This window comes from Sinohyriopsis cumingii, chromosome 7 (assembly GCF_028554795.1).
Source record: "Sinohyriopsis cumingii isolate HCF-2022 chromosome 7, ASM2855479v2, whole genome shotgun sequence".
NCBI classification, from domain to species: Eukaryota; Metazoa; Mollusca; class Bivalvia; order Unionida; family Unionidae; genus Sinohyriopsis; species Sinohyriopsis cumingii.
Window position 1 is genome coordinate 70,013,979 of NC_142967.1, and position 25,197 is coordinate 70,039,175.

The window sequence follows — 25,197 nt, forward strand, 5'->3', positions numbered from 1 at the left end:
AGTATAAAAAAGGCCTGTGACCAAGTAGGGGTATCAGTGAACTTGTAAAAGATGTCACCTCCAAGAAGCCACAAAAGAAAGAGACAAAGGCAGACGCGTCATCCGACAAAGCGCTTAGCCAAGCATCGACATTACCCTAAGAAAAGACACAGTCGTTCCAAGAAAAAGAGGCGTCAACAAAGGGGAGGATTCCTTGGCGATTTTGGGAAAAACATTGTCACCTTTATGACAAAGCGATAGTCCCAAAAAAAAAGATAAAAGGGTGTGCGTTAAGTCATCGACGTTAGTGTCTGTTTGGTGAATGTCCCGGAACCCACAAGCAAAGATGTCACCCTCCAGAAAACCCCAAGGAAAGAAAAGGAAAGGACTGCCACCACGTTTAGCCAAACATGGGGACATGTTATCTGTCCTGTCCAAAGCTTCTCCACCCCTACGAAAAAAACTCATTCAAACGGCCTCCAAAGAGGTCATCGATACCGTGTGCGAATGTTGTTTGAACGTTTTGAAAGGTACGATCCCTTTGTCCAAACACCAGAAACAATGCTTAGGCAAACATCGTCACGTTCTTCGGAAAATGGTTCAAAAGAAAATTCCCATTCGTCAAAAAAAGAAGATGTTGGTCCAACGTGGAGGCATTTTGCCTCTCTTGTTAGGCCCCATACTGAAAGGAGTCTTGGGAACCATGTTGGGAGGACTGGTGGGAGCAAGATAAAAAGGCCTTCGGAAGTCCCAAGATCTCAGAATTAACCCCTGACAACCCCATGGAAGGACGAAAACTAGCTTTAGTGCCTTACAAACGATGGATGGAATACCATCGTTGGCAAGAACAACGCACCCCGCATTTACCTCCCAATCCCCATTTGAGCGAGATGTCCCAGTTACAACACGAATTGCAGTCCTTGATGGATCGCCAAGATTTGTCCGAAACAGAAAAATCGCAAAAATACGGTCAACTCTTGCAACGCTTTCACCAGAAAGCTTTAGACGAAACAGCTCTACCCACTCTGAAAGATTTTAAGACCTTGATGAAAAGTCCAGCACCATCACCAGTACCAGTACCACCAGTACCAGTGACCAAGACAGAAAAAGGAAAAGAAGGAGAAGAAGAAGGGTTTCAAACTCCACCAGAAAAAGTACGCAAGTTAACAACACCACCTACCTCCAGAATTGGATGGATTAAAAAGATGATGGCCACCCCTTCTTCATCACAAGAGAAAGAGAAAGTGAAGACAGAAGTTAAGACAGAAGTGAAACAAGAACCGATATCCCCCGCTTAGACATCCTCCTCCTCCTCTTCGACACCTATTGCCGGTCGCACACGCAAAGCATTGCAATCCAAGAAAATACCCCAAGAGAAAAAGAGTAGCCTCTTCCAAGAGTGGGTACCTTATTAACACACCAACCAACACAAAAAAAATGGAAAAAGTCTTAGCCAGCATTTACTACGATCCCTCGCATCCTGCAGGTTACGCCGGAGTTCAAAAATTGTATCGTGCTGCCAAAACGCGACTGAAAAGTCTCCGTTTACCTCAAGTGCAACGATGGTTACAAGAACAAGCTACCTACACTTTACACAAACCCATTCGACGCAAGTTTGCCAGAAGTCGCACCCGAGTGGAAGGCATCGATCATCAATGGCAAGCCGATTTAGCCGATGTCTCTCATTTGGCTAGCTACAATCGTGGCTACAAATATTTGTTTTGTGTCATCGACGTCTTTTCCAAATTTGCCTGGGTCGTGCCCTTGACTTCCAAATCCAGCAGCGAGTTAGTGCGAGCCCTGCAACGGGTGTTGAAACAAAGCGGTCGTCACCCTCTTCGATGGCAAACGGACAAGGTACCGAATTTCTGAACCAAGCTTTCCAAAAAGAATTAAAGAAACGTGACATTCATTTTTTTACCACCGAGAATCCCGAAACCAAAGCCAGCATCGTGGAACGTTTTCAACGCACTTTGAAAGAACGCATGTGGAAATATTTTACGCATCACCACACTCTGAAGTACATCGACATCTTACCGCACCTGGTGCAAGCGTACAACCAATCTTACCATCGAAGCATCGGACGTGCCCCGCAAGACGTGACTCCCGACAACGAAGTGCTGGTGTTTGAGCGCCTGTTTGGTACGTCCCCGACGAGGGCTGTCCCCAAGAAAAGTGGAGTGTTGGCCGTAGGAGATTGGGTGCGCATTGGCAAAACCAAACGCACTTTCGACAAAGGTTACTTACCTAACTGGACGACCGAATTGTTTCGCGTCACTGGACGAGTGCATGGCCGTCATCCTGCCGTCTATAAATTGGAAGACATGAACGGAGAAGTGCTCAAAGGAACGTTTTATTTCCCCGAGTTACAACGTGTCACCAAAAAAGAAGACGACGTGTACGACATCGAAAGCATTCTCGAACGCAGAACCCGTAAAGTGGGCAAACGACGTGTCAAAGAAGTCAAAGTACGTTGGAAAGGATATCCACCCAGTTTTGATTCTTGGATCGACGCTTCGCAAGTCATCGACTATAAAAAGAAGTGACCATCATGCCCTTTCACACAGACGCAGCTACGTCGACCACTCCTCCTTCACCTAGTTCTTCTGTGCAAGATTTACAAAAACAACCCTTGTGGGTGTGGTGTGGAGAACGTGTGCCTAAAACGCAAATCGTCTTTTTCTGCCAAATCTTCGTGGTGTATTGTGTCATCGGGGCAGCCATCGCCAATTTGAGTTTGCAACAAGGAGACAAACAATTGTGGACCATTTTATTGAGCAGTTGCATCGGTTACCTGCTTCCTAATCCCTCCCTGAAATTCACCTCGAACGGGAACCCCGGGAACCTTGTGTCCAGTGCCAGTGCCAGTCACCACTTCAATCACAACCAGAACCCCATTTTAGACGGAGACACGCCTCTGACGTCCAGTAACCCCTCGGACAGCCACAGAACTCTGGAATTATGAGTCACCAAAACCAATTTTACTTAACTTTACCCAGTGACAGTTCCATGGAGGTGTTTCCCAAGAACACGTTGTGCTGTTACACGGCCAAATTACCTCAAGCCATCCCCTTAGATCACGAAGCCCATTGGGAAGTGGCTTTAGTAGAAATGATTCACCCGACCCAAGTCCTCAATGTCCTTCCCAATCAAAATTTTTTTGATGTGGAAGTTCATGACGAGCAAATGCAACAGTGGATGGATAGCAATGTCAAATATGACAAGAAAACCCGTACACAAAAGTACACTACCTATCACTTGTTCATTTCCCCAGGCTATTATTTTAGTGGTCAACATTTGCTCAGCACCATAGCCTCCAGGTTTAATGCCGTGTTTCTGAAAGCTTTGGAGCATGTTAACAAAAGTGTCACCATGGAGTACCACAAAACAGCTCGTCGCTTCTTGATGAAATTTGAACGGAGTAAAATCCTGTCCATTTTATTTTGTCCTGAATTGTATGACATGTTGGGCGGAGACATGGACATGAGAAAGACCATGCTCAAGAAAAACGAATTACCCATCGTTTACGACAACGAGTCTTTTAGCAAGTTATTTCGTGCCCCGGTAGAACTGAACCAAGGACTGAATTTGATGTTTGTGTATTCCGATGTGGTGGAGTATAACGTGGTGGGACACACCTCCGTACCGTTACTGCGTGTCATTCCTTTCAAAGTGGAGTCTGCCACGAACACTGACGAGGAAGGTGGAAACACTTACCACGTCCACCGCGAATTTGTACATCCTCACTATTTGCCTGTCAGTAAGTCGTATTTGGACACGGTCAACATTGCTATAAAAGGAGATCTGGGACAAAATATTCCATTCACCAAAGGAAATGTCACGGTGAAACTCCATTTTCGAAAACGGTTCTCTCACGACTCGTAAGTCATGTATCCAGTGTACCGAGGGGTTGCTCGACAGTGAGGACACGGTTTAGGAGATATGTTAAAATCGGCCTTTCGTTCGGTGGCCCCGGTGTTGAAACCGATGGTGACACGCGGATTGCACGCCTTGAAAGATGCGGCACTGACGCAAGGCAAAGAATTTCTCCAAAATGTCATCATCGACAAACAAAACCCTAAAGAAGCCTTCATGAGGGCAGGCAAAAATGTCTTGCTGCAAACGGGCAAAGACATTTTAGGCCAACGAGAAACACCTATAAATGCCCTGCACGCTACCGAGTCAGGCATTCAGCAAGGACAAGACAGAAAGAGACGACGAAGAAAACACCCTTTCACCAGACTTCAAGCGAGAAAGGCCAAGAAAAGAAGAACCATTCGAGACTTAGACGTTTTCGATTATTGAGAAAAGAGACAAAAAAATGATGCACCGAGAATCTTGCGCTTGTTCCAAGACGGAACTGGATCTGTTTGCCATGCCCCCCACGATGATGACGATGCAAGAATCCCAGTGGGTGGAATTTCACCCCGTCTCCTCACTGACCGATTCCGCTCCCATCGAGTTTGAAATCAAAGGACAGCCCGAAGATTACATCGATCTGAATAGCAGTTACTTGTACCTGAAAGTCAAAATTCTAGATAAGACTGGAGGTACTATAGACGATGAAGCAGTAGCTCCCGTCAACAATTTCATGCATTCCTTGTTCAGTGGAGTGGACTTGTACTTGAATAACAAACTGGTCAGTAGCAGCATGGATACTTACCCTTATCGTGCCTACCTGGAAAATCTCTTGACGTACGGAATAGATGCCAAGAACACTCATCTCAATGCCTGTGTGGTATGGGAAGCTGACGAACCTACCAAGTTTGAAATATTGGAAACTGATGAAAAGAAAGACAACAATGATGGATTTGTAGAACGAAGAAAGAGAATCACGTGTGCCGACACAAGTTTAGAACTGATGGATCGTTTGCATTTGGACATGTGGTTGCAAGAAAAGTATTTGCTGAACGGGGTGGATGTCCGCCTGAGACTGAATCGTAGCAGTGCCGCTTTCCATTTGATGGCTGATAGTGACGGTTACAAAACCAAAATCCTAGAAGCCAGACTCTACGTACGCCGTGTGGAAGTGTTACCTAAAGTGTTAAACGACATCAGTCAGACGTTGAGCAGAACGACTGCCAAGTATCCCATACGACGCGTGGAAGTGAAACCTTCACCATTCCCAAGGGACAGCGATCCATGATCGAAGATCATCTGTTCCAAGGACAGTTACCCAAACGTTTGATCGTTGGTATCGTCGAGAATACAGCCTTCAACGGAGCTGCCGAAAAAAATCCTTTCTACTTTCAACACTTTGGCGTGTCCAAAATCGAAGTCAGTCGCGATGGCAAGACCTTGTGTACCCGACCTTTCGAACCTGACTTTAAAAAGAAGAATTACTTGAGATCGTACTTGTCCTTGTACGAAGCCACCGGACAGTTAGGAACCAATACCAGTCACGGTATTACGTACGAGGATTATGCAGGAGGCTACGCTTTGTGGGCTTTCGATTTCACTCCAGACCAAGGCAGCGACGAGGGACATTTCCACCCTATAAAATCCGGCCAGATTCGTGTGGAAATTCAGTTTAAAGACCGAGACCCTGATGAAACGGTGAACGTCATCCTGTATGCAGAATTCGATAATGCCATAGAAATCAACAGTTTGAGAGAAGTCATCCTAGATTACTAGAAACCATGGAAGACTGTTATCCCTCTTTACCTAGTGGAGAAACTTTTAGTGTTGCATTGTTGTTAAAAAATGTTAGAGTTGTTGTTTAGTGTTAAGTGATTTTTGAATAAAAAATGTGTTTTGAAAAAATTGTTTGATGTTATATTGTTGGATTATTGTTAAAAATGTTGGAGTTGTTGTTTAGTGTTAAGTGATTTTTGAATAAAAAATGTGTTTTGAACAAAATGCCTTTGTCTTTTGTTTAGCTATAAGAATGTTGGATTGATGCTCTTTCATTTCTTACTATCCCTCTCATGACACTCACTAAACGTTGCGACTAAAAAACCGTGTGGGGGATGTCTTCCTTCACGTCCGCGCTTTGACTTTAAGAACCGGGTTGTTTCCAGTCTAACCATCCATTGTCGACTCATCCTCCTAAGAAGACGTGCTCCAAACTAGCTAAACTCAACGAAGCCTACGTGAATTTGCATAGGGTCAGACACAGTCTGATACCGAAGCCAGAAGAAATAGAGAATGTGAGAATGTTAAAAATCACTGAAGACCTGATAGAAGAGCTCTTCAGAGAAGAAATGAACAGGGAAAAAGAAGAATGGACAGAGAAGTACAGACTTCAGAGACAGCAGCAACAACAACAACAAGAGCAGCAGCAGCAACCTGAAGCTGACAGGGGGCTTGTCGATTGTCGTATCGACACCAAAGAGTTCTTCTTCTCTTTCCGAAGAAGCAGACCTATCGCCAGAAAGTCTATCCTCAGAGGACATCGCATTCTTAGAAACTAAAAAGAATGCCATAGCAAACAACAAAAAAACAGCCCTTTTCAGGGCTACCCAATACTCTAGAAAAGAAATAACAATCGATTTGCCAATGTGTAGGTAGAGTAGTGTGAAAATAAACACTAACTCTTTATTGATAGTGAGAGTGTATGTGTTTGTGTGTTTGTGTTTGTAAGTGGTTAAGTAAGTTGGTATGGATAGTAGATTAAAATGATGTCTTTTTTGGTGTTTGAGGTGTAAATTTGGGGTTAGATTGGATTACTTTGCGTATGTGGATAGTCTATTGAAGTGATTTATAAAAAATTTTAAAATAGTGATGGGTAGCATAAAAAGTGAGTGAGTGTTTCTTTTAGGTCCGCGCGTTGTTGTTTTTTGGTCATGATGTAGGTAAGATCAATTTTATGTTTTAGGGGATGTTTTCCTTCACGTCCGCGCTTCACTATAAATTGAAACTCGTTCGGCAGTCCAGCTACCCTTGTTGATTGATCAACACCAAAAATGAACACGAGACTGGAGAAACTGTTGGAACTTCATGTGCATCTGGAATATGCCAGGCGCATATTAAATGAACTGGCCGCGGAGGCCATTGTGGAGGAGGGAAGGATAAGAGAGGAGGAGGAAAGAAGAAACAAAGAAGAGGAGGAGAGAAGATATAAAGAAGAGGAGGAAAGAAGATACAAAGAGGAGGAGAGAAGATACAAAGAAGAGGAGGAGGAGGAAAAGGAGAGAAGAAGAAGAAATTTCAGAATCCCAGAGAGCGAAAATTGGGATTCTGAAGCGACATATCCTGCCTCTGCTCTCTCCCCCAAAAAGGTAAAAAGTAACTGGGGGAGAAGATGTGTATGTGGCGCCAGGCCTGGAAGGTGCCACCATTAACCAGGTGTCCATGAAGTTCAAAAAAAACCAGCCCTTTTCAGGGCTACCCAATACTCTAGAAAGGAAATAACGATCGATTTGCCAATGTGTGTAGGTAGAGTAGTGTGATTATAAACACTAACTCTTTTTTAAGATAGTGTGAGGGTATGTGTTTGTGTGTTGGTGCTTGTAAGAGCTAAGGTATGTTTGTGGGAATAGTAGATTATGGGTTTCTTTATTGTTTCTTAGCGTAGGTGAAGAGTATAGTTAGGGTTCTGTAAGCGCTCACGTACGATTGTGTGGATAGTAGATTATGGATTTGTTTATTGTTCTTAGCGTATGTGGAGAGTATAGTTTGGGTTTTGTAACCGCTCACGTACGATTGTGTGGATAGTAGATTATGGATTTGTTTATTGTTTCTTAGCGTATGTGTTTGTGTGTTTGTGTTTGTGTGTTTGTGTTTGTACCCGCTCACGTACGATTGTGTGAATAGTAGATTATGGATTTGTTTATTGTTCTTAGCGTATGTGGAGAGTATAGTTTGGGTTTTGTAACCGCTCACGTACGATTGTGTGGATAGTAGATTATGGATTTGTTTATTGTTTCTTAGCGTATGTGTTTGTGTGTTTGTGTTTGTGTGTTTGTGTTTGTACCCGCTAACGTACGATTGTGTGAATAGTAGATTATGGATTTGTTTATTGTTTCTTAGTGTATGTGGAGAGTATAGTTTGGGTTTTGTAAGCGCTCACGTAAGATTGTGTGGATAGTAGATTATGGATTTTGTTTATTGTTTCTTAGCGTATGTGGAGAGTATAGTTTGGGTTTTGTAAGCGCTCACGTAAGATTGTGTGGATAGTAGATTATGGATTTTGTTTATTGTTTCTTAGCGTATGTGGAGAGTATAGTTTGGGTTTTTATTATATGAAATGAGAAAGTATAGTTTGGGTTTTATTATATGAAATGAAAAAGTAGGGGGATGTTTTCCTTCACGTCCGCGCGTTGTTTGGTCATGATCTAGGTAAGATCAATTTTACGTTTTAGGGGGATGTTTTCCTTCACGTACGCGCTTTAAGTATAAGAACCCACAGTATTCGTCGTTCAAACCATTCTGCAAAGAATAAAAAAAAGAAGATGGCTTCTAACCAAATGGACAAAATACAAACATTACAAGACGTTTTAGACAACTTAGGAATGATGGAGCAGATGTTAATAAGACTGGTTGAAGACCATTATTCCTATAGTCCCCATCGTGTAAAGATGGAAATTAATAACTTAAAAAAGGTAAAGGACAAGATTAGTGGTGTCATGAAAGAGATAAAGAAGGAGAAGGAGGATGAAGAGGAAAGAATAAGAATAAGCAAATGGAACGAAAAGATTGAAAAAGAAGAAGAAAATGAGAAGAGGAAGAAAGAAGAGGAGGAAGAGAAGAAGAAGAAAGAAGAGCAGGAGAAAAAGAAAGAGAAGAAGAGAAAGAGTGTTGGAGATAAAATAAGAACTTGGTGGAGAAAAAGAAGAAATTAGAAGCAGAAGAAGAAGAAAACCCAAAGGCCCTTTTCAGGGCCAGCCATATTTCTCGAAAAGAGATAGCCTTTCAATTGCCTACCCGTTTTTAAATTTAAATTTAAATTTAAATTTTAAAAAAAATCCCATATTCAATTCCCCTTGTCCCTAGACAAACCCAAACTCTATTCCCATGTTAATTTCCCCTTGTCGCTAGACAGACCCACACTATAGTTCCATGTTAAATTCCCCTTGTCGCTAGAGTGACCCACGATTTATTCCCATGTTAATTTCCCTTGTCGCCAGATTGTCCCACGATTTTTCTCCATGTTAATTTTCCCTTGTTGCCAGATTGTCCCAGGGGTGTTTGTAATGCTAATTCCCATTGTCGCTAGGGTATCCCCATTTACTACTCTCATTTCTGTGTGTTTAGCACTTGATCATAAACCATAATCTCAACTCAAAGTATTCAAGTCGCTCATTTCTGTGTGTTTAGCACTTGATCATAAACCATAATCTCAACTCAAAGCATTCAAATGGCTCATTTCTGTGTTTAGCACTTGATCATAAACCATAATCTCAACTCAAAGTATTCAAGTGGCCCATTTCTGTGTGTTTAGGATGTGTATTTAATCAAAAACCATAACCTCAACTGAAAGTATTCAAGTGGCTCATTTCTGTGTGTTTAGGATGTGTATTTAATCAAAAACCATAACCTCAACTCAAAGCATTCAAGTGGCTCATTTCTGTGTGTTTAGGATGTGTATTTAATCAAAAACCATAATCTCAACTCAAAGTATTCAAGTGGCTCATTTCTGTGTGTTTAGGATGTGTATTTAATCAAAAACCATAATCTCAACTCAAAGTATTCAAGTGGCTCATTTCTGTGTATTTAGGATGTGTATTTGATCAAAAACCATAACCTCAACTCAAAGCATTCAAGTGGCTCATTTCTGTGTGTTTAGCACTTGATCAAAAACCATAATCTCAACTCAAAGTATTCAAGTGGCTCTTTTCTGTGTGTTTAGGATGTGCATTTGATCAAAAACCATAACCTGAACTCAAAGTATTCAAGTGGCTCATTTCTGTGTGTTTAGGATGTGCGTTTGATCATAAACCACAATCTCAACTCAAAGTATTCAAGTGGCTCATTTCTGTGTGTTTAGGATGTGTATTTAATCAAAAACCATAATCTCAACTGAAAGTATTCAAGTGGCTCATTTCTGTGTGTTTAGGATGTGTATTTAATCAAAAACCATAACCTCAACTCAAAGTATTCAAGTGGCTCATTTCTGTGTGTTCAGGATGTGCATTTGATCATAAACCATAACCTCAACTCACAGCATTCAAGTGGCTCATTTCTGTGTGTTTAGGATGTGCACTTAATCAAAAACCATAACCTGAACTCAAAGTATTCAAGTGGCTCATTTCTGTGTGTTTAGGATGTGCACTTGATCATAAACCATAACTTCAACTCAAAGCATACAAGTAGCTCATTTCTGTGTGTTTAGGACGTGTATTTAATCAAAAACCATAATCTCAACTCAAAGCATTCAAGTGGCTCATTTCTGTGTGTTTAGGATGTGTATTTAATCAAAAACCATAACCTCAACTCAAAGCATTCAAGTGGCTCATTTCTGTGTGTTTAGGATGTGTATTTAATCAAAAACCATAACCTGAACTCAAAATATTCAAGTGGCTCATTTCTGTGTGTTTAGGATGTGCATTTGATCAAAAACCATAACCTCAACTCAAAGCATTCAAGTGGCTCATTTCTGTGTGTTTAGGATGTGCACTTGATCATAAACCATAACCTCAACTCAAAGTATACAAATGGCTCATTTCTGTGTTTAGCACTTGATCATAAACCATAATCTCAACTCAAAGTATTCAAGTGGCTCATTTCTGTGTGTTTAGGATGTGTATTTAATCAAAAACCATAACCTCAACTGAAAGTATTCAAGTGGCTCATTTCTGTGTGTTTAGGATGTGTATTTAATCAAAAACCATAACCTCAACTCAAAGCATTCAAGTGGCTCATTTCTGTGTGTTTAGGATGTGTATTTAATCAAAAACCATAATCTCAACGCAAAGCATTCAAGTGGCTCATTTCTGTGTGTTTAGGACGTGTATTTAATCAAAAACCATAATCTCAACTCAAAGCATTCAAGTGGCTCATTTCTGTGTGTTTAGGATGTGTATTTAATCAAAAACCATAACCTCAACTCAAAGCATTCAAGTGGCTCATTTCTGTGTGTTTAGGATGTGTATTTAATCAAAAACCATAACCTCAACTCAAAGTATTCAAGTGGCTCATTTCTGTGTGTTTAGGATGTGCATTTGATCAAAAACCATAACCTCAACTCAAAGCATTCAAGTGGCTCATTTCTGTGTGTTTAGGATGTGCACTTGATCATAAACCATAACCTCAACTCAAAGTATACAAATGGCTCATTTCTGTGTTTAGCACTTGATCATAAACCATAATCTCAACTCAAAGTATTCAAGTGGCTCATTTCTGTGTGTTTAGGATGTGTATTTAATCAAAAACCATAACCTCAACTGAAAGTATTCAAGTGGCTCATTTCTGTGTGTTTAGGATGTGTATTTAATCAAAAACCATAATCTCAACTCAAAGCATTCAAGTGGCTCATTTCTGTGTGTTTAGGATGTGTATTTAATCAAAAACCATAATCTCAACTCAAAGCATTCAAGTGGCTCATTTCTGTGTGTTTAGGATGTGTATTTAATCAAAAACCATAACCTCAACTCAAAGTATTCAAGTGGCTCATTTCTGTGTGTTTAGGATGTGTATTTAATCAAAAACCATAACCTCAACTCAAAGCATTCAAGTGGCTCATTTCTGTGTGTTTAGGATGTGTATTTAATCAAAAACCATAACCTCAACTCAAAGTATTCAAGTGGCTCATTTCTGTGTGTTTAGGATGTGCACTTGATCATAAACCATAACCTCAACTCAAAGCATTCAAGTGGCTCATTTCTGTGTGTTTAGGACGTGTATTTAATAAAAAACCATAATCTCAACTCAAAGCATTCAAGTGGCTCATTTCTGTGTGTTTAGGATGTGTATTTAATCAAAAACCATAACCTCAACTCAAAGCATTCAAGTGGCTCCTTTCTGTGTGTTTAGGATGTGTATTTAATCAAAAACCATAACCTGAACTCAAAGTATTCAAGTGGCACATTTCTGTGTGTTTAGGATGTGCATTTGATCAAAAACCATAACCTCAACTCAAAGTATTCAAGTGGCTCATTTCTGTGTGTTTAGGATGTGCACTTGATCATAAACCATAACCTCAACTCAAAGTATTCAAGTGGCTCATTTCTGTGTGTTCAGGATGTGCATTTGATCAAAAACCATAACCTCAACTCACAGCATTCAAGTGGCTCATTTATGTGTGTTTAGGATGTGCATTTAATCAAAAACCATAACCTGAACTCAAAGTATTCAAGTGGCTCATTTCTGTGTGTTTAGGATGTGCACTTGATCATAAACCATAACCTCAACTCAAAGTATACAAGTAGCTCATTTCTGTGTGTTTAGGACGTGTATTTAATCAAAAACCATAATCTCAACTCAAAGCATTCAAGTGGCTCATTTCTGTGTGTTTAGGATGTGTATTTAATCAAAAGCCATAACCTCAACTCAAAGCATTCAAGTGGCTCATTTCTGTGTGTTTAGGATGTGTATTTGATCAAAAACCATAACCTGAACTCAAAGTATTCAAGTGGCTCATTTCTGTGTGTTTAGGAAGTGCATTTGATCAAAAACCATAACCTCAACTCAAATCATTCAAGTGGCTCATTTCTGTGTGTTTAGGATGTGCACTTGATCATAAACCATAACCTCAACTCAAAGTATACAAGTGGCTCATTTCTGTGTGTTTAGGACGTGTATTTAATAAAAAACCATAATCTCAACTCAAAGCATTCAAGTGGCTCATTTCTGTGTGTTTAGGATGTGTATTTAATCAAAAACCATAACCTCAACTCAAAGCATTCAAGTGGCTCATTTCTGTGTGTTTAGGATGTGTATTTAATCAAAAACCATAACCTCAACTCAAAGTATTCAAGTGGCTCATTTCTGTGTGTTTAGGATGTGCACTTGATCATAAACCATAACCTCAACTCAAAGTATACAAGTGGCTCATTTCTGTGTGTTTAGGACGTGTATTTAATCAAAAACCATAAACTCAACTCAAAGCATTCAAGTGGCTCATTTCTGTGTGTTTAGGATGTGTATTTAATCAAAAACCATAACCTCAACTCAAAGCATTCAAGTGGCTCATTTCTGTGTGTTTAGGATGTGTATTTAATCAAAAACCATAATCTCAACTCAAAGCATTCAAGTGGCTCATTTCTGCGTGTTTAGCATTTGATCATAAACCATAATCTCAACTCAAAGTATTCAAGTGGCTCATTTCTGTGTGTTTAGGATGTGTATTTAATCAAAAACCATAATCTCAACTCAAAGCATTCAAGTGGCTCATTTCTGTGTGTTTAGCATTTGATCATAAACCATAATCTCAACTCAAAGTATTCAAGTGGCTCATTTCTGTGTGATTAGGATGTGTATTTAATCAAAAACCATAATCTCAACTCAAAGTATTCAAGTGGCTCATTTCTGTGTGTTTAGGATGTGTATTTGATCATAAACCATAATCTCACCTCAAAGGTTTTAAACAGTGAGTTTCATCTGCAGTAAAACATCCTACAAAACGTAAACATGATCCACTCAAGGGAATTAGACAGGCCCCAAAGCAATGGTGAAATGAGTTTCACAGAAATCTGCCTTAGAAGATTCGTCTCAGTAGTAATGATTATTAAAGACACCTACTTGGGAAGAATATTTATTAGTTACCATCTGTCGCAATGCAAAACCATTTCAAAACCTTGTAAATAAAATAACGGAACAAACATCTAGCAGTATTTGTAATATTTTATCAGCATCAAGGCTATCTCCATCCATTCCATTTTCTAATTGCAGCAGAATGTATATTGACCATATTTGTTCCAATATTTCAGATGTAACATTTCTCAGCCATTATCATAGGACTCTTTTTAATTAGTCAAATTACTTTCATTATTTTCTTAAAAAATAAAAATGTCTGACTACATTTTATACTTTCTGCGACATACAACTTTCAAACCAAACTGTACCTATTACCATCTACTCCTGTGTCTCATTAATTAATCACACAAAATGTTTAAAAAGGAAGTGAGCTTGTCACATGAACAACTGGGTTTCGTATGGTACCCTTTCATATACATCTTATAGTCTAACAAATAGAATCAAAGATGCCTAACATACCATTTTTACTTTATGGTGACCATACATCATGCTGAATTGATCTGAAACAATCCTTTGCTTCCCAGTTTTTAGTTTTATAATCTAGATAAATATCAGTGGTAATGATAGCTAATAAGTGACAAAACCTGACAGCTAAAGAACACCCCCCCATAAATTAACTATATTACCTACCTCACTGAATTAAAGTTTACTACTTTATGGGGAAATATTGGAAGAAATGTTGATTTGCTGAATTTATGTCATAAGGGGTAAATCTGACGTGTTTTACACTAACATGCATGCCATGTTCAAGGACTATTCGTCTATAAGGGGTATTTTTATACACAAACTCAATGTTGTCAAATGGTTCTGGATTCTGTCAATAAAAAGCAAGTGGCTGCAGGTCGGGGTGGTGGTGGTGGTGTACATTCATGTAGCAGTGGCAATCATCCCTCCTGCCATAAGAAATACTCGAACTGACACGATATGATGTCCAATAAGCATAACACTTCCCTTTCCTTCCTTTCTCCCAAAGAAACTGAATACTCCTTTTTATCCTGATTGCTTTAACTTTCTAAAAAGGCTGATTGTCCCTTTAGCTATTAAAGTGTTTTCATCAACTGGAATACATTTCTAGACAATGCAATAAGCTTGAACATGCAGACTCTTTCCATCTTTTCATGTGAATATTAAAATATATAACCTACCTTTGTTAACTTAGTCTGGTTCCCTGACAAACTCCACTCAATCTGATATCAAAACCCAGATCAATACCAAACCAGGACAAACCAATGTTAGAATTTTACCACAATGATCATATTTTAACAATATTTTGCTCTTATTCTAAACATTCATAATTTATTTGTCATTTCAGTAAGACTTATGGCCAAATTATAATGCTTTGCAAGTCTCTATTTATAGCATAATTGTCTTCTAAGAACAACTTCCATGCCTTCAGTGCCCTCTATAGGCAATTTGTCCTACATTATTATGATCTCTCAATCAAACTACATACATCACAGTTTTAGAATTTCTATTTTCTTTATACAGATTAAATAAATATAAGACACACACACTTAAGTTTTAAAGAAGAAAGATGGTTTAAATGAAGAAAGAAGAGCTCTACAAACACAGCTTGGTTACACTTGAACACTGAATTCATGGGCTGTCACATTCAGGCTTGCGTATTTAAACGAATTGGAAATATATACTAATACAAACTAATTAGCATTGCTAACAACCATACATTTGTTTCTATCCTCAGTTTCTAACTTTCCCCTTTCCGGTACAACTACATTTTTCCATCATTCATAGGTCCAGAGACATCGTCACATGACGCAAGTGAAAATCTGCCATGCTTGTTTTTTAATAGATATTCACTGGTATCTTTCTACAAAGGTCAAGAAAAGAGGGATGTGGTGGTGGGGTTGGCAAAACTTACCATAAAGGCATTCATTCATTGCAGATCCCTATGGATTTTTTTAATAAGTCAATTAGTTTGCTACCTTACCAATCCAAAAAGTGACAGAGTAAGATTGAGGACAGGAATGGTGTTGTTGTAGGGTTTAACGCCATTTTTCAGCACACGATAGGCTATACATGGCGGCCAGTATTAATGGTGGAGGAAGAACCCGGGAAAACTCCAGAAAGAACCACCGACCCACGAGAAGCTACTGGCAAGCTTTCTCACATACCAACATTGGCTGAATCCAAGACTCGAACCCAAGCAGACAGAGGTCAGATGGCAGTGATCAGTAACGGATAGCGTTTCAGACCACTCGGCCACTCGGGGCCCCAAGGACAGGAATGGTAATTCAGCCTAGAGACACTGTAATATTAAATAATATTTTTGTAGACACATATTAATAGGTTTTATAAAACATGAAGAAAGAAAAAAAAAAATAAAGCCTTAAATAGATTACAGTATGTGTATTCCTCCTTACAAATAAATGTATCATACTAGTTTTGACAGGCTATTGAAACTTTGTGTCATTGGTATTGTGAACACTGTATTAAAATCCAATGGAACATTTACACCTAACTGTTATGAAGTCCAAGATTCTTGTAGGTTATGAAGTTATGAAGTCCCAGATTTCTTGTAGGTTATGAAGTTATTAAGTCCCAGATTCTTGTAGGTAACTTGGTGCAAGTTCAGTCATCTTTTTTCTCTCACTCCACATACTTCCCTGTTATTATCTCCCTTATGCATGAGAGGGAAAGAAAGAGAGGGGAAGTAGAAAGAATTTCAGTGAAATTCTGCAGCATGTTTAATTCATTAATGGAGATGGGAATTATTGTTATTTTTATCATTATTACAATGCTAATGATTATTCAGTGGAAATTCAGCACTGATTTAGAGAATATAGAAGCAATAGCTTAATGTTGAGACCATATTCATATATACATATTAATTTGCCACGAATGGATCACAATTTAATATACCAATAGTACTGATATATCAAATTGCTTTATACCAATACTTTAGAAGTCATGTTATATTTAGAGTGTGTGTGTGTATATATATAAAATGATGTAGAAAAGTATGAAAGTATGACAAAATTATAGGCACAGATGTATAGATACCAGAGATGCAGACAAATTTACAAACCCCATGATATGAAAAATAAAATCCTTATATTTATTGTGTGTTTAAAAAAAAATAAACAATAATCTGCACTTAAATGAAATTAATAATGAATACAGTGTAAATTACTCATTTAAGTAATCTAAGATTTATGGTAGATTTTGTAATTCACCTCTCCACTTAAAATTGTTTTTACTACAGAAAGAAGTAGGTCAAGAGAGTCAAAGATCAGTAATAGCAATCACATAATACTCATTGGATTACACATTTGACTATCACAAAAATCCAAGGTATGTTGAAAAACACAAAAATCCAAGATATGCTGAAAAACTCATACATGTGGCCAGCTTGAAACCCACATCTGTGGATGACTGAGGTGTACGTATTTAATAATTTAAGATGGATGAGAAAAAACAAACATAAAAAAGCAGAAATTTTAGTTGTTCTTTTAAAATGGTAAGATAAAACATACGAACCAAAAATATTAACAGATTTCAATACTGGTATTTGACTAATTTAAATATAAATGGAAAATTTACTTAGGATTAAATCCAAATCAATGTTGAATGTAATCAGCCTTAAAATCTTTCTTTATTGATGCAGTATTAAAAAAAATGTCATGATCTGTTTTCTAAATTTCTACAGCTATTAATATCAGTGTTTTACTCCAATACTACTATCATGCCAAAGGGTAAACAGCACTTTATTTTCTCCAACACGCCTCCCAGATGCAAGAACAGCAGAGGCAGCTGTATACGTAGACAATGTTTTATCTACCTATGTGTCATGCGTCAAATACGCAGACTTTTCCGATTTGAAGCACAAAATCATCAACAATACATAAATTGACAAACCCCAGTGTTATGTTTTGCTGATTACCACAAAACAAATTGTTACCAGTATGTAAGTTGATGCATCCCAATGTTATGTTTGGTCTAACTACTTTACTGGCTAGATTAGAACTCTCCCAAACAGGAAAAACACGTGCATATTAGTTTCTTATGCTAATGTTATCATAATACATAGGGTTACAACTGAGTGTGGAGCCTAGAGCTAACATTATGTGACCTGTAGCTGTCACATCATTTGTAGCAACAGGATGTTAGAACCATACAATCATCACAAACAAGAAAGAGGGGGAAAATAAACACGTGATTTTAAAGTGATTCTCAAGAAAAAGTACCATTTTATGGACATCCTTGTCATGCAACAAACCAACAATTTCAATTGTATGCCTTGCATTGTTCCAAGATACTGTCAGCATTTGACTGAAAACGGCATCGACAGCAAAAAAAGTAATTAAAACAGATCCAAAACAAACATAATTATCATTTGGACCACAATTTACAACCAACTGATGATAATATTATTGTTATTGAACCAGTCGAGGCTTCATTGTCTAAAGATGAGGTAATGGTTACTCGTAAGATAAAACGTAATTTTGTGCAGCAATAGTTGAAAACATACATCTGGCTATGTTTTCAAAATAAGTTCAGTTGAGTGAAGAATGTGACAGTGAAGACACCTTTATGTTTTGCCATATATCTACAGAGGCTAAAGAAAATCTCCATGATCAAATGGGCAAGACACAATAACTTTCAGAACAGTACACTGGCAATGCATGCTGAGTTGCCAGAACACAAACTGTTGATTGAAGGTTAATAAAACCATGTCAGATTTGAATGTAGTTTTACAAAAACATTCTTCCAAACAAGACATAGCAGTGAAAGTGCTACTTACGTGTGCACATTGGCCGAGTGTAGAAGACATCCCTTTTTTAAAATACAAATCTCTTCTTAATTTAATACATGACTTAATGGCTGAAGAAATTGATGCCATTGGCATTCTGCAGAATTCCCCTTTCAGTCAGACTTGGCTACTACCTGTTCAGAGTTACTGGAGAGCCTGTCAATTATAGTTGAGGATAGTCTTATATGTGACCTGCACAATTCATTATTTGTGACAGCAATGGCAGATGAAAGCACTGACATATCCAATAATAAACGCCTTGTCATATATGCTCAGATTATTTCTGATGACATGAAACCATCAACAAGATTTTTAACAAGTACAGAATGTTCAGATGCTTCTGGCAGGGGAATTGCCTTATTGACTTTAGTCACTTTATATATCTAATAGTTTTGTTGTGTATTTAAACAATATAATTATTTTTTTAAATCTACTGAAGACTGATCATTGGCTTGAATAAGACTCATAGGTTTCGATTCTGACTCACTGATATTTGCCTCAATGAGTCAAATGACTTACATGAAGTCATTTGTAGATAAAACACTACATAGATACAACCTACATGGCAATAATTATCTCAAACAGGAATATTTCTTGTTGTAATGGTCACTGAATATAAAAAGGTGAGTTTAATTTGTGTAGAACTCAGCCACTCCCCCCCATTCCAGACAAGGCATACAGAGGGTCTGAATCCACTGCTGACTTTACTTAATGTTTAGCTACATTAATGCAACACCTGCATTTCCTTCTAGTGAAAAAAATGGAAAAATATTTTCATTGCATTTACACTAGCTAATAGTATTTTATCAAAACTACTTATCTATTTCCATCAGTGCTTTAAATCTAAAACGGGGAAATAAAAAATCCAGACACAAATTCATGTTTTGGAACCAGCAATTTTTCGTTTAAAAAAATCTAGTCTCAAAATTCCACTTATTCATATATACTTGTTAATGTAAGTAAAACATCTACATTACTTGGTACTATTGTAAGCTGAAGGCACCTCTTTCCTCTTTTCACAAATATGACTCATTTTAGTCTATCACCAACTATGATAATGTCACCGACTTTGAAACAAGGGTGAAAAATTGCAGTATTCAGTTTATATTTTAATGGAAATAATGTACCTACCTTAATCAGTTGCACAGGTAAACTCTCCTTCAAAATAAGCACTTTTGTATTTTTCACACCAGATGGACTGAAATACACAACATACTCTGGCAATCCCTGTAAAAGTAAAGTGTTTGCAAATAAGGAAGTAAAGCAATGTGATTTTTATACATTTCAAGTCACTCTAGATTAAATAAATAATACTCTGAAGAACCTAACAAAAAAATGCTTTACTTTTCTTTTCAAAATATTATTTATGTTACGAGATTCTATTTCATTTATCATACATTTTCAAGCACGTTAAAAGTTATGGTCTATAAGGGAGATAATGATGTACCGTAATGATCTCTGACAAGCCCATAATGAATTACTTCCCTTACACTTAACCACTTTTGTACAACCAACCTCAACCACAAAATTTCATGTATCATTTCCTTTTCTTCAACAAACAGAGAACTTTCAGGATATACCCTATAAAACCTGAACTGTAAAACTTCACATATGTAGCAATGTTTTTAGCAACATCATATTTACCTCACACTGAACAAATTTGTCAAAGTCTTCTTCTATTGTTGGACTAGGTACAGTCTCATACACTTCAATTTCTTTGACACTTAGACCTAGAGATCAGAAAACACAATAAATTAACAGAAACATAAACATCTTAAATCATAAAAGTGAGCACAAAAATTAATATCTAATACATAATAGGGACTTGATTTTTGTTGACTTCTTGAAACAAAACTTCTCAGAACGAGAGAGAGATACCACTCATATCTTAATATTAAAGAATAACTAAAGAATATTACAATTTCAGTAAGTGAAGTCCTTCCAGTACAAAGAAAAGTGAGAGGACCCATAAAACCAAAACGGCCAGCACTCACTAAATTTAGTTTATACATGATGATTCCTACCCATATTAAGTATCAGCTAGGTCTAAGCTATCAAAAGTTTATCTATATAAATAAAATTAAATAATTACACGATATTACACTAAGATATATAGATAACAGTCAAAGAAGAAAGAAACAATCTCCAGAATGCTTTATCTCATCTGTAATTTATGCTAAGGTGCATTCACAATAATTTGGCTTTCAAAAACTTTAAGCCAAATTGTTAATGCAAAATCTTAAAAATGACAATAAAGATTCTACTGTTGCCATTAATGGCAGAAAAATTACACCTGCAATTCATTACTGTAACATCTGCAACTCATTATCCGCTATATTTGTGCTTGAGAAAAATGTCAACATTGTAACAGCCATCATTTTGAACAAAGATTTTTAATCTGTGTTTTCCATCTATCCCTTTCTTCACATACCTGCATCTTTAAGCTTTACTGACAAAGTGTCCCTCTTCAAATTTCCACATGGATAAAGGAAGGGTCTACCATCATTTGACATTTCTGAAATAAATAGATATGGTTTAATTAATACAGATGTTTTTTTATATAATCCATTAGCCATTAATACAGGTCTTACAAGTACCACTGCATTATAAAACCAGTTACAAAAATTATTTAGCAAGCAACATCTCTTTATGTAATTTAACTGTTTTCCAACTAATTAGCAACAGTGCATTTGTTAGAATGGTAAATGGTTAACAATTTATGTTTAAACAAAGTGCTGCATAGGTTGAACTTCCATAATTCACATTTCTAAAGATATTATATTATATTTATGTCTCACAGAACAGGCATAGGCAAATTCCTCCAGGGAACAGGCTGAATAACTGGTTTTAAAAGCCACACCCTATTATGTAAATTAATGGATGAAACCAGATCATGGTTGAGCTGTGACTCATAGGCCATATTTTGCCCACCCGTGCAACATAACATAACCAAACAGTAATAATGACAAATTCATGTGGTGCAAAATGTAACCTGATTTCTACTCTGCAATATGCAGTGTAGTTTTATTGCCTATTGTACTAAAATGTTCAGTCAAAACATAGAGGAAACAAGATGAGACAAATTTTCATACACTTGTTCTGAACAAAATGTAGCTTTAAACAGGAAATATGTTCTTTTGTCCAAAATCCATAACTGTTATACAGTGAGTTTTAATATACAAAAGTTTTTTTTTAAGGAATATTTTCACTGTATCTGGTAGAGATCCAACAAAAACAGGGTGGTGGTGATTTATTTATAGGAATGTTAATCAACACTAGTTACATGTGATTTTGACCAGGCTCTACTCTGTGACATGTAGCTTAATACCCTTGAACTTAAGCATAATTTTTTGTCAAATTTTTGTTTCTTCTATGTATTGATCCAAGATGCTTAAATGCTGTTTTCTGGGTACACATTTACCAAAAAATAGCAAGTTACAAACTCGGGGGGAGGGGGTTGTGCATAAAATAATGACATAATAAGACTCTTATTTTGTTTATGTACAGTTTACCCACCAATATCTTAAATAGCTGGAACTTGTTATGACATGGTATGGCAAGCATTTGTTGACTTGGGTTAATATACCAAGTGTTAATCATTCAAACATAAATATACAAAATTATGATCTGGTAACATTACAGTCAAAGGAAATCATTTTACAATAAGAAATTACACTTAAAGAGTGAAATTTTAAGATTGTCCTAACTTCTGTGACATCAAAGTTACATATAATGTTTTAATACCAATCAACAGAAACAGATTTAGCAATTCATCAGCCAGAAATACTCCTGTTTTACCTCTTCTGGGACATTTGCCCCACCCCATACCATCAAATCCTTGATCTTCTGAGTTTATTTATCACAAAACCTGATTAAAGAGTACCTCTATAAACTTAAAATATGATGGCCTCAACTGATACAAATCAACAGGTTGATAAAGATAATACGAACATTCAGTAAAAACACCTTACAATAGCTCCAATTGGTAGAGGGAGACATTATTTACAAATAAGAAATCTAGAGTATATATACTCACTTAAGTTCAACTGAAAACAACATATCCCCTCATCTGCCATCGCATAATGCACTAGCAGATCAGATATATTGTACATTGTTTATTCTACAACAGTCTGCATAGTGGACCTATCTGAGTGAGCTGCTACTGTGACAGGAGATTTAGGTACGTGCAGTTTGCACTTGAACTGGACTTACAAGCAAGTATAAAAGGCATTATTGAAAACGATGAAAAACAAGAACTGTTGCATCTATCCTGCTGAGGTATGATCCAAAATGTTAGCAAAGTCACAAGTACAAGAAAAGTGGATCACTGTAACATACTTTTAAAAGTGTGAAAAGTGTTTTTTCGCCTGACTGTGAATGAGGAATGGTGCTAGAGAAATGATTATAAATTCATAAGGTTAAAATAATCACTGAAGTGATCATCTACCTGTAAAAGCATCAGAGAAATGTAAACTTTATGTTATCACTTGCATTTAAACAGTATGTCATTGTGACCAATTTTTTCTGGTGGTAAAAACCAATTCCCAATGATTAATGTACACAACAAGTATCACAGTGTCAAAGAAACGAGCAAACTGCACAACATTAATGTTACAATGGAGCATAAAAGGTAGGTCAATGTGACCGTCTTTTGCTGGCAAAGAGAAAGAGAGACATGATTCTCAAGATGAATGCACCCATCAAGTTTCATGACTGCACAACCAAATGTGTCCGAAAAATGGAGCTAAATGCAAACTTATAAACATGGATGCCTATGCCAACAACAACAACAACAACAACAAAGACAACAACAAAGACAACCTTGTTGAGAAAGAGATACCTAGGTCATTTTTATACTTCAACAACTCATTTATTTCCTATCACCATGAAAAAACAGCAAGGATTTACACACTTGAAAATCATAAAACCCTTATACAGATAAAACAAACAATGCTCACTCTGTATAATTAAGTCAGCAAGTATTTCTGCATTTCCTGCCTCCTCAAACTGTGGAAAAAATCCCAATTTCCTTGCTGAAATAGTTCATTTGAAAAATTCTTTAGTGATTTCAGAGGTATACACACATACACACACACACACACACACACACACACACACACATGTTAATAAAAGAAGATAATAATTATTAGGTTTTTATGGTGGATTACAATATGTGCAAATAACATGTATAAAATTAGGCAAGACATGTTTTTACATTAGGCTGTAACACATACAAATTCCTGACATAATCCGTGCCTACACATAAGAACTGAATGTGCCAACAGAATACATTTTTAAAACATTTCTTTTAAGGTAATTTGTGAATAATTCCTTTATTAGATAAATAACTATATACGAAAAGGGTTCATAAACAGAACTGGCCATTAACAGTCATCCAATCCCAAGACACCTGAAATTTTCATTTGCACAAATAAAGTGCCATTAAGAACTATGCTATGTTCAAGATTTTTAAACGTCAAAAGTGAGTTTGACCATTAGACATAGCATAAACTTCAGCACAGCCATTTTTTGCTAAAGTTGAATATTCAGTTTATTTTGGGTGATTACTTTCAGTCAAATGAAAATCACCATCCACTTTCCAAAACAAATCTAAATGAAGAAGTAATTTTCAAAGTTAATATACAACTCAGATGTATAGTTCATTCCTGAACACTCTTATGGTACAAATCATACAGGTCATGTATGTGTTCAGTACCAACTATTTCAGGAATGGGTACGAATCATAGAGGTCATGTATGTGTTCAGTAGCAACTATTTCAAGAATATATACAAATCATACAGGTCATGTATGTGTTCAGTACCAACTATTTCAGGAATGGGTACAAATCATACAGGTCATGTATGTGTTCAGTAGCAACTATTTCAGGAATGGGTACAAATCATACAGGTCATGTATGTGTTCAGTAGCAACTATTTCAGGAATGGGTACAAATCATACAGGTCATGTATGTGTTCTGTACCAACTATTTCAGGAATGGGTACAAATCATACAGGTCATGTATGTGTTCTGTACCAACTATTTCAGGAATGGGTACAAATCATACAGGTAAAACATGTGTTCAGTACCAACTATTTCAGAAATAGGCATCACGTTTCAGGATCTGATTAAACATATATTTAAGTGGCAATTATTCACTTTACTGGATTCTTATACATCTGAATTCTTTTGGAAGGATATTATTTATATGCTCTGAGAAATAAATACAGAAAAATCAATGTTAATCAATGGACATTTTTGGATTGCGGTCAACCTAAAGGTGTCAACCAGTACAAACTGTATTGAATGTCACTTGCTGTGATATAACAATGAAAGCAGCGCATGTTGAAAAAACAATTCATACTACCCTGTTATTTGTTACGACAGATCTGACATCCTTTTTAGTACCTTGCTACCACTGTAAAAGTCCACAGCTATCAATAATTTTCATCTGGATATTTAAGGTGCACATCATTCCATAATCAGGACTGAATAGACTTTAATTAAACTAAATCAGAATTAAATTTTAGAACCACAATTAATATTTAAATTGACATACACTGTTAACAGAAATGAAATCCTCAGGATTAGCCTGTAGGTTAAAACTGTCAATCTGTGTTCAAGCCAGTGTTTTAATGTAGTAAAACAATGTATGGTTCCTTTGTTCTAACTTTATTTTGTCTAAAAATGAGGTTACATCAATCAGATGTTATTACTAACCTTCCTCAGCTGTACCTTTCCCCACAACAAAGCAGCTCAGTTCACTTGGAATATTTTTACAGTTATTTGTTTCTGAAAAATAAAACAAACTTAA

At 37.0% G+C, this 25,197-nt stretch overlaps 1 protein-coding gene across 4 annotated transcripts in view; it reads right to left on the reverse strand.

The window, feature by feature from the left end:
• Positions 1–25,197, reverse strand: part of LOC149795472 (uroporphyrinogen-III synthase-like) — a 223,329-nt gene that overhangs the window by 120,936 nt on the left and 77,196 nt on the right. For all 4 annotated transcript variants that reach the window (XM_089965265.1, XM_089965266.1, XM_089965267.1 and 1 more), the window contains 5 exons: positions 25,104–25,175; positions 23,344–23,418; positions 20,817–20,900; positions 20,030–20,115; positions 19,517–19,612 (listed from right to left, as the gene is read on the reverse strand). In XM_089965265.1, the coding sequence (XP_089821391.1) occupies positions 19,517–19,612; positions 20,030–20,115; positions 20,817–20,900; positions 23,344–23,418; positions 25,104–25,175 (413 nt within the window). The remainder of the gene's footprint in view (positions 1–19,516; positions 19,613–20,029; positions 20,116–20,816; positions 20,901–23,343; positions 23,419–25,103; positions 25,176–25,197) is intronic.